Source organism: Nipponia nippon, unplaced genomic scaffold (genome assembly GCF_047370975.1).
Source record: "Nipponia nippon isolate SJK-2023a ecotype South Korea unplaced genomic scaffold, ASM4737097v1 scaffold_4, whole genome shotgun sequence".
Taxonomy (NCBI): Eukaryota; Metazoa; Chordata; class Aves; order Pelecaniformes; family Threskiornithidae; genus Nipponia; species Nipponia nippon.
In genome coordinates, this window is record NW_028262358.1 from 82,637,728 (window position 1) to 82,648,265 (window position 10,538).

General features: G+C 36.3%; 1 protein-coding gene across 3 annotated transcripts in view; it reads right to left on the bottom strand.

The window, feature by feature from the left end:
* FHL5 (four and a half LIM domains 5) overlaps positions 1–5,772 on the bottom strand; it is a 30,511-nt gene extending 24,739 nt beyond the window's left edge. Inside the window, exon 1 of one of the 3 annotated variants that reach the window (XM_087775184.1) lies at positions 5,404–5,772. In XM_087775184.1, the coding sequence (XP_087631310.1) occupies positions 5,404–5,491 (88 nt within the window). In that variant the 5' untranslated portion in view covers positions 5,492–5,772. Of the gene's footprint in view, positions 1–396; positions 495–5,403 lie in introns of those variants that run through there. The other 2 variants (XM_087775186.1, XM_009475564.2) reach the window with 2 other exon arrangements.
* Positions 5,773–10,538: the final 4,766 nt, after the last annotated feature.

Genomic DNA, 10,538 nt, shown 5'->3' on the forward strand with positions numbered 1-10,538 from the left:
TTAGGTTTTTAACTCTGCATGTTAGCATTGGTGTCCTCATGTCTACTGGGGAGCACTCGGAACAATTCACTTACGGAGTCTCAACATTTGCACCAAGGCTGCAGTCACAAACTAGTACAATTTGGCTGTCTGTGCATGTCAGTAAAGATGTAGAATTATAGCAGGGTGACTTTTTCCTTTTGTTCTCTGCCCTATATTTGTTTTAAACATACTGCAAAGCTGGAAAACCTTATTAGTTTAACTATGCAGGTGCATCAAGGGCAGGCTGTTTGTCTTTGGGCTGGGGGAAAAAAAAAAGAAAATATTCAGATATATACATTCTTTTATGACATGTCCTATATTCACTGTACATTTCATTCATTTCATTCCAACACAGCAAAAGGATATATGACTCACAACGTAAAAACTCAGTTCTAGGAGAGAGCTGACAACAGGACTTTTGAAGACAGTGAGCCCCTTTAGGAATGGGGCTGATGGGAGAAAGGGGAGGAAGTGGAGGTCTTCAGCTTCTTGTTCGTCCTCTACCAGAGAGAAAAAATAATGGAGTGTTACTAAGACTGAGTATAGAAAAAAATGTTGGGCTTGTTTTTTTGGTGGTGGCTTTTTTTTTTTTTTTCTCTTTTCTTTTCTTTAAATATGTGGCTTTGTGCATTATCCATTAACCAGGAAAAAACGTTAATTGAAGACCTCTTGAGTCCTGAGCAGTTGAGTAGATAAGGTACTGTCAAACAAGACAGAGTATATCATGGCATCGACTCTCTGTTTTAACTTCAATCCTCACGTCCTGTGAGCAGCAACATCGACCGATCCTTAGAGAGACTCAGCCCTGGGTTCTGTTCCTGTCCTGCCAGTGACCTTTGCCATGTACTTAAAATCTTTGTGCCTCTTACGTTACCTCCTCTGCCTACTTAGGAGATAAGGTCTGCTGAACAATTATGTGACTGGGTATCCTAACATTTCCCTTAAGCCTTAAAATTTCTGTGCCAGACATTAAACATATTTCTTTCTATTTTAACATAGTCTATCTTCCTAAAAGTGGCTATGATTTAAAATTAGACCCTGCAATGAGTAGACCATGGTATTCTGTCTTTCTTTATTATGATGTGAGGTTACTGACCCTTCGGTTACTGCCCTGTTGGGATTTTTGTAATGTCCTGGCATGTGAAAAGGTCCTTTTTTTTGGTTTTGGCACTACAACTTTCAGAGTGGATTTCTTTCTATGATTATAAATACATGCTATCTAAAAGCTGGTTCCAGTGTAGGATTGCCCTATTCTGATTGAAGGAAAATTAAGGCTAAAGTTTATCTGAACACCCAAGGCAGTCAACATTTGACTCAGACAAATAAAAACCATCAGTAAGGTCTTAGAATTCTGGAAGAAATTCGGTAAGAATGAAGAAAATCCTTTCTTACATTTAGGAACATTTTAAGAACATGCTATTTAACTCAAGGACATTGTGGAACAATGAGTCCACTGAAACCGGTAAAGTCTATTCAAGGGATGACGTGAAGCCTGATACATAGCAATAGCAGAGCAATTGTCTCTGCAAACCTAGAATGGAATTGACTGGTTTCAATATGAGATGATGCTCAGAATTCATAACTGATCCGCTATGAGGGATAAGGTTGGTTTGAGGAGGAGGCGAGTGGTAAGCAGCAGCAGAAACTGCATTAAGGAACAAAGAGACTTCAAGTCCTTGTTGCTAATTTATGTTAAATTTGGTAAATGTTTTCAGTAAAAAGTCTAAGCAAGTGATTAAACAAATTAAGAATTCTGCTACTGTATTTAAAAAAAAACAAAATGTTTTGAGCTCTTAATTTGAAATGTTTCTCAATGCTCTTCAATTTTCAAGCACCAAACTAAACAAAGATTGACAATTAGAAGATCAGCATGAAACAGTTTTTCCTCTAATCTTTTCCCTTTTTTTCATGCAAATAGAATCCCAGACTCACAGAACTCTAATTATGCCACAATTTGGCATGTTATAATACATAAATGAATCATGATGTGGCTGAATTTGAAACTTGAAGGGCTCACTTGAAGAAAACTGGGCTCCCGATAAATAGATTTACAGCCTAATACTATTCTGGGCTTCTGATAAATAGAATTATAACCTAATACTCTGAAGTATTTTACAGCCTTCCTTTCAAAGGTTTCAGAATGCTTTTCTAACAACAATAATAAAGTAATCCTAAAACACAGTTGTGAGATACCTGTCTACAGAAAAGGTTAATACTTGTCAAAGCAAAGTAATTGACTTGCTCAAGGTCAGAGAGCAAACCTGGAGGAGTGGGAAGAATAGAAGCCAGTCGCTATGCCTTTGCCATTAGATGGGTCTGCTCGCCAGGCTGTATCCATAGCACTGGCCTGGGATAGTTAAAAACACCGTACGAAGGTTGCTGGGTGGTCAACCTCCAGTGCTAGAGGTAGAAAGAACTTCTAAAATTAGCTGAAGCAATAACATGTTCCAGTTATGAACTTTGCAATTGTCCTTAATTACTCTGAGGTTATGATTAATATTCTTACGCAAAATGTTCTGGGTGGAATTTTTCCAGTTTTGTGTCAAACCTCTTAGGGCTAGAGCAGTTGACAGAGTTCCTAATTATGAAGGATTTTCCAGTCAATTTGAGTTGTTTCCAGACAGCTTTGGATAACATGGATTTTGAATTCTTTTTTTTCTCCCCAGTGTAACAAAGCTGGTTTACAGATGGGGAACTGAGGCACAGAACAACTTGCTGGAGGTCACTCTGGACTGAATTTTGGTCTCCTGCGTGTGTGCTCTGTCAACAACTATGCCATGTTCTGTCACTAGGTCATTCTTTCTATCAATTCTGCTATCTATGCACAGACACATTACAGGAAAATGAATATTTTTCTGAGTTATAAAGCATCCAAGTGTGAGGCCAGCAATGAACTAGGGCAGCCTGTTCAGATCCATTATCCATACTATGCTGAGATGTGCAAGAATTTACCAGTCCTTATATACAGACCTAGAAAAATTGAAACTCAAAGGCAATCATAGAATTGTTTAGGTTGGAAAAGAGCTTTAAGATCATCAAGTCCAACCGTTAACCATGGTTGAGAAGAAAAATAACCTACTGGCATAAATGAAGTGGAATCAAAGACAGCTCTTAATCTAAGAAAGGGAAACAAGAAGGGATGATAGCTGATGTATACTGTACAATATGGGAGAAGAATGGGGATAGTCACAAAAGCTAACCTAAGCCTACCGCAGCTAAAGAACAAGGCACTTTCTATAGTTAAAAGAGAGAGATCAATTCCTCTCCAGGGTGATTACCAGCAGAAAGTTAAATTAGCCATCATTATAGAGGCAACCAAGGAGATTAGTTAGCCTTTGTAACAGTCTTGTCCCTCACTGTATCTCTGCTATAGAAATTTATTAACTTATTTTTAATACATCAGTTCAGTGTTTTTGGATTAATGTTCGCATATTTCTACAAAACCATCCTTACTTCATCCCTCTTACAGTTTACAGGAAAATACTAATGTACAAAACGAGGAGTTCACAGCCTCCTTTCTCACTAGAGCTGCACGCCCTGTTCCCAGAAGAACGAATTCTGCTGCAGGAGCGCAAGTGGAGCATCAGCAGCATTTTGCCATGCCAACTTCCAAACTTGGGGCTCTAGAGATTTTAAGAGAACAGTTGAACTGGAAATCATTAATTTTATAAGCATCCTAGAATTAGTCATAAGACATCATCTTACCCTTAACTGGTAGGGAAGTGTGCAGAAAAACTCAGGACAGTTTTATTCCCCAGGTGATTTAAAACCCTGAACAGCATCCAGAGCTTGTTTAGTCGACAGGAGGGCTGCTCATTTGAGCAGCATCAGAATTTCACCCTCTGATTTTTGAGTTTAACATTTGGAAGCACGCTGGTTAAGATTTTCACATTTCTTTCTGTCTGTCCATGGTTAGGCAATACTAAAAGTTTTTAACTTTTTTTTGAGAAATAAAACTCAGATATGGAAAAAAATGAAGAAAGCTGGGCATATTGGTATATAGCCCACAGAACATATGTCTTACCAAGTCAACCAAAAATATACACTTCGTAAAATACGACTGCCTGCAAATAACCTGGAGATACCATAGGTCACAACTGATCAGAATTTCTTTCAAGCAGCTCTTGATTTCATTTTGCTCTAATCTTACAAGAAGGTTAGTATGTCATCCTAAGTTTCTACCAATTACACAACATTGAATCAAAGTGACTTTTGTGACACTGCAATAAAATTACATGGCAAGATGATCAGCAATCTGTTATAACATTAATATATTAAATCTGTTACAGCCTGTTCTGCTAAAATACTCTAGAAACGTCAACTCATCACACAAACGGAAGAAAAATATGGGTGAAAATATTGACCACAAACAAAAAAAGGCATCTGAAACTTGTTTTCTAAATGTAAGAGATTTTATGCCCAGCTCCAGGTATAAAACAAGATCTTCTGAAAGCAAAGACAGTTAAAGAAATATATTTTTAAACATTTCTATTATTGAAATGGAAATTATATTTGATTGTTTTGTCCAAATTAAATTGTAACCTCATTATAAAAAAGACTGCCATTATGAAATCAGGTAGCAGTACAATAAATATACATAGATGTTAATTTAAGGAATAGTTCCACCATTACCCATAATTCTTTTTTAATTCTGCAATATAGGTACACGTTTCCAGCACCATTTCAGTGAAAAGTAGTATATCCTTTCAATACTACTCTTTCCCTTCAAATTCCCAACTAAAATTATGATCCTAAAAATGCGATAGCTAAAAGATAAAACAGTGTCTTATGGAGGGAGAACTTGGAGATGATACTTGATTTTTATAACAAGTCAAAACATTGTTATAAACACCAGCCTGGAAAATGGTTTTACTTCAAAAAAAAGCAAGAACAATCCAGGTTAGGCGTTAAAATTAGTTATACTAGAAAGAGGTGACTTACCTCATCAGAGAAAACACTACCTAGAAAGTTTTCTTGCAATAGCGAATAGCTATGAAAGCTTGCTAAGAGATAAAAATGGTGATTCAAATGTCACAGGAAAGAGCATTACACTTTTATTGTCGGCATGTTTGGAGTAAACAAAATTAATCCTCATCTCATTACAAAGAAAACTCCAAACAATCTTCCCATAAATTAATGAGTAAGCCAATTAATAAAATGAAAACAATCACATCCAAAAAAAGTGTGGTATTTCTTTTGGTACACAAAAGAAAAAAAATTGATATGTATGTAGAATTCTGCATCTAATTTAATTAGCAGTTTTGTGTCTGAAGAAAAAAGTTCCTGCTTACTTGCTCAAAATGTTAAATTAGGTACCTTGTATACTACCCCATTTAAACATTATCAAATAAAGGAATAATGGAAAAAAGCCTCAATACTCACATTTGGTTTTAAGCTGCTTCTCTTGATAACTTGTGCAGCAAAATAAGGGAAGAAATAATGACACGTCTTCACAGAAACAAGCATTCATCAAGTCCAAAAGAAACAGAACACTTTGCCAGAGCTATTTGAGGGTCCCATCAGAATTTGGCTGGATGGAGGAAGGCTGAGGGTCAGTTTGTTTCCCTTAGACCTCATGACATGCAAATAGCTGGCTGCTTCACCACTGAATCAAATCAGTCTTTGACGTATTGTGTTTACAAACTGCAAATACATACTATGTAGGAGGTTCTTAAAGGACCATTTTTCAGACAGTTGTCAAAGGAAAAAAGACACTTCTGTTGAAAAACTAAAGAATCAAAACCCCCAAAAGCCCCAAACTGTTCAGTACAAGGAAAAAAGAAAAAAAAAGAAAAACAAAAAAGTAAAAAAAAGACAGAACATCATTCATTCCCCGATACACTTTGGTCCATGCATAATGAATCCCAAAGACCTCATGTGGGCTTTTAAATCAGAAAAGAAATAGAAAAGTCATGATTACTACAGTCTGACTGTTATGTACGGGAAATGGGGGGCAGGGAGAAACACTTCCAATTTCAGAGAAGACTTTCGGGGACCCAGCAGAACTCCTCTGACACTACTAAAGCAATTTCTGGGCTGGAACAATTTGCTGCTCTTCCAGCAGGCGGGCAGGTGTCCATGCAGCGTCACCATCAGAGTGGCAGCAATGGCCTCCTCTAGGTTCTCTCTCAGTTCTGGCCGCCTTTGAATGGCACTCATCTCTTCTACATTTTGCTTGGACAGAACAGGGGCCAGCTAACTTTCACAGACAGTCTACTGCATGCATGGAGCATACAGAAGTGCTTATACTTTGCGTAAGACTCTATGCAGACCTTTAATCAATCGCAGCTGAAAGCAAGGATATTGTGTCCATTTAAAAATGCTGAAGTTAAGCGGAGTGAAACAAAGGATTGCCGCTTGTGGTATGAACCACGACTGACCTCCAGGCAGATTTTTCCACAACCAAGAGCCAATAGGTCTGAATCATTTAGTCTATAACGTCAAGTGGGTGGGAGCTGTTTTATATCACAGATAGAAGAAAGAAGGAAATGTTAAATGGTTTAAAGATGTATTACGTTATCTGAAGACTTCAGCAAAATTCCCAAATCTGGACATGTTCTGGAGGTTATCTGTGTCTAGGTAGCATCTTGCAATTAAGACTGATCCTCTGATTACTAGTGCCAAGAATTGACCACCTCTATTTGTGGCTGACTGGTTTATTAAACCTCTGCAGACACTTATTTTGTCATATACTTAAACTAGATTGAATGGTTTTCTCCTATTTTTATATGAGCTATAAGCTTTATTTATACCAAGCACTTCTCAAGCTTGTGATTTTTGCAGACTGAGAAGAGAGAGGACAAGTTAGGTGTGAATTTGAGTCCAGAATGAGAATCATGAACAGCTTCCTCTTGCCTTTACTTCCAGAAAGAGAAAATTGAAAGTACAATTCTTGACCAAGTACCTTTTGAAGTTCACAAATCAGAGTAAGACAAACGTATTACCCGGACAGATCTGTCAAAAGAGCTAATGACACTTAGAAATACTTCTAACACAATACGTTCTTTCCAGAAAGGATGAGAAGTACAGACACCTCCTTCAGCATACCACTTCCCTTAAACTTCAAGGACTATCCTCAAATTTGTGTAATTGTAGATAGAGATCATAACTATGTTAATAGAAGACATGCCCAGAGATGCATTTAAAACAAAATCAGAGTTTTTGCCAACAGGTGCAAACTGAGTACAACTGAAGAGGTCAACAAAAATTCTTCTGCTTCTTGAGTATCAGTTAGATGATGCCTCCTACAGCTCTCACAGCTCTTCCTGAACTTCCTGAAATAGAAAGCAGCTTATTTCATCTGGCCCCAGACATGACCTGTCTTGACCTAGCCTCCTTTTCATATTGAGGATTTGGGAAATGCATCAACCAAATGGTGTTTCTCTTTAAACTACTAAAGCTTCCCAATTCAGATTATTATATTTTTTAATTAAAAAAAAAAAAAAAAAGATATGTCATTCCTTAACAATTCCTTAAAAAAAAATAAAAATTAACTTGTTTTCCTGAGAAAACATCCTTGGCATTTACTGAATATTTTCTGTTATTTGGGTCAGCAGAGAAAGGAATTCTGCTCTCACAAGTATCCTGTTTATCCAAAAGCTTCAGATAATTACCATTTTCTATGTTTAAAGTACAATCATCATTCAAGAAGTTTGAGTAGCACATATTTGGAGGCTCAAAAAGCACTCAAAGGAAAAATCAATACATGCCTTGTTCTTATATTCCTCCCTAGGCACCCGCTTTTGGCCCCTGCTGGAGACACAGTACTGGGCTACACAGACCTTCGATCTGACCCAGTACAGTCACTCTTGTGTCTTCCACAAGACTACTAAACTGCCTGTTAAAAAACCCCTAAAAATCTAGCCAGTTTAGAATTTCCCATTTTCTTGGCCTAAGGAAAATGTAACTATTACTTATTAGAAAAAACATTTAAGGAGCAACCACTGCACGAGTAGCCTGCTCATGAGCCTACACAAGGAACAGAAGTACTGCGGTTTTATCCGAACAAGCTGTAAGATGGATTCACGCAGATAACAAATCCCAGTGCTTTTACTTAGAAACTTGTGCCAATTTCTTTTTTTTTTAAAGAAGCTGTGAAACAAGAGAATTGGAAAGAAGGCTGCAAGTTCTAACAGAGCAACAGTTTGCTTATTTCCAGCACATCTACTAATAAGCAGCTACCAAAGTCACATTTTGCCACTTAAAAACAGGGAAAGGCTGTTGCTGAGAAAGGCATTATTCTACCTATGGCTAATGCACCCATTCCAATTTGCTGGGAGTAGCAGCAAATGAGGCTATGGGATGTATGTTTATAAATACTTGTGTATATATACATATATGCATATACACACATCAGCTTTATGAGTCTATAAAAATATAATGGTGGTGTTAAATACCACAGGTGAAGGGCAGTGAGAGGCTGACACTAAATACTTAAAACCAAAGTAAAAGTGTTAATTTGTATACTTTATATTGCCTTTCATTTTCCTAGATATTCCAAAGGGCAGTTTTGTTTTGTGAATGGAACCTCTGATTTCTAAGACAAGATTACTCTTCCTCCTGCATCCATTCCTCCTAGGGAGAGGAAAAACCCCATGAACTGGCAAGATAATCAGGAAATTGTGAATATTCCTTTTCTTTCTTTTTCCAAATAATTCTGTATCATAAACTAAAGACTGATTTTCCACATCAAAGAGCCAACAAAAATACTGGGAAGGTTTTCCAACCTATGCCTCCTTGAATTCTGTTAGTACCCAGAAGGTATCTCTGAATTTTAGTGCTTCCCTCGTATCTACTTCAAAGAATATATTTTTTTTTATCATTCTTGTAACACTGGCTACAATATAGCAAGTCTAACACATGATATAGTAAATTTTATAATGAGTTTGTTATTATTCCAGCATAAAACAGTATCAAACAAAAATACAGGGACACTCAGAATGGCATGTTAAATCAAATTGTGCATATTACCAATTACTGTTTGAAAGCTGCAAGTTGCATGATACCATTAAGATAACCATTAGTTAAGTCAACAGAATGCATTTTAAATATGTCATCATTTAATGTTATTAAAATAATTTCATATTTTCATACAGAATGTCATATGGCATATTATTTACAAAATAGCTCAATGTCATATAAAATTGTTTACATTCAGTATAGGAAATTAATAATTATTCTGGCTAAATAATAAGAAATCAAACCTATTCCCTGTATGCAAACTCTATTTCTTAAACAAAGTTAAACAGCCTGACTATTTTTCATCTCTTATGCCTTATTGTCCTTTATTGTTAGCTATGATAGCCTCCAGCCAAGGAAAGAGAAACAACTACCTTTGCTTCTGTCTTACAACTGACAAACTCTCTTGCCTTACAGTTGGTAAAAGATCAGCATTGATGTGAACACTGTTAAACATTACTGCCTTTTATTTATGTATAAAATTCAATTTTTTACCTTACCAAAATTAACTTAACCTGTTACCTCTCTCTGTTACTGAGCTTCCATACTTGGTCTCTTCTACTTTCACTTGTTGCAATTTCAGGCTTGGGTATACTTATGATTAAGCTTATACAATCCGTGAACTGGTGGAAAACAGAAATATTTGAACAGTGTAAGGGCTGCACAGAATTTGCTTTCTTTCAGCATCAAAGAATTTTGGCAAGAACAAGTGAATGACATTTTTAGTGAAAAGAACTCTATTTCTTGTCTTACTACTTAAACTTGACTTTATGCAAAAAAATGAAATTACACACACGAAATCAATGGGCATTACTGAAGTAATACAACTAAAACATTTCCAGTTTGAAAATTATCTTCTCTTAAAAATAAGTTAGAATTATATTTGACATACAAGAATTATGTTATTAATAGTGGCAGAAGTCTATTTTACACATTTTTCCACTTTCCTGAAGACATAAAGTACCGCTCATGTAAAAATAAGGCTGTAAAAAACTTCAGGGAAACACTTTATCCAATATTTCGGTTTATAAAGTTTATGTAGAAAGATCATAAACTAAATTCTTTTCAAGAAACTCAGGATAAAGAGAATACCACAAGTTCTCTCAAGGAGCTGACAGAATGCAAGCATGTGCTTCTAACTGCTATGGGAACTGGTAAGAACTCAACAAGACCGCTGAATGGACATAGAGCATGTAAAATATGGCAGGCGTAACAGTATTTATCCACTCCCAAAATACCAATGCAAAAGGGTATCACCTCCTCTGTCCAAATTACAAGTTTTAAATGAACTGCTATTACAGACATTGATAGAATACATTAATAGCAGGAGTGTGCCGGTTTTCATAAGCTTTCAGTACATTTAGAAACTCACATTAGTACTGGGTCACTTCTCTTAGGTTTAGCAATATACACTTGTACTCAATGTTTTTACTGTTGCAGTCCAGTGAATAGAAGCTGAAAACATCCACTAATGATATCAAAAAGTAAAGATGGCCTTTCATTGGTATACTATTAGGTATCAGTATATGTTTCAAAACTAGTATCTGAAATTAAGATAT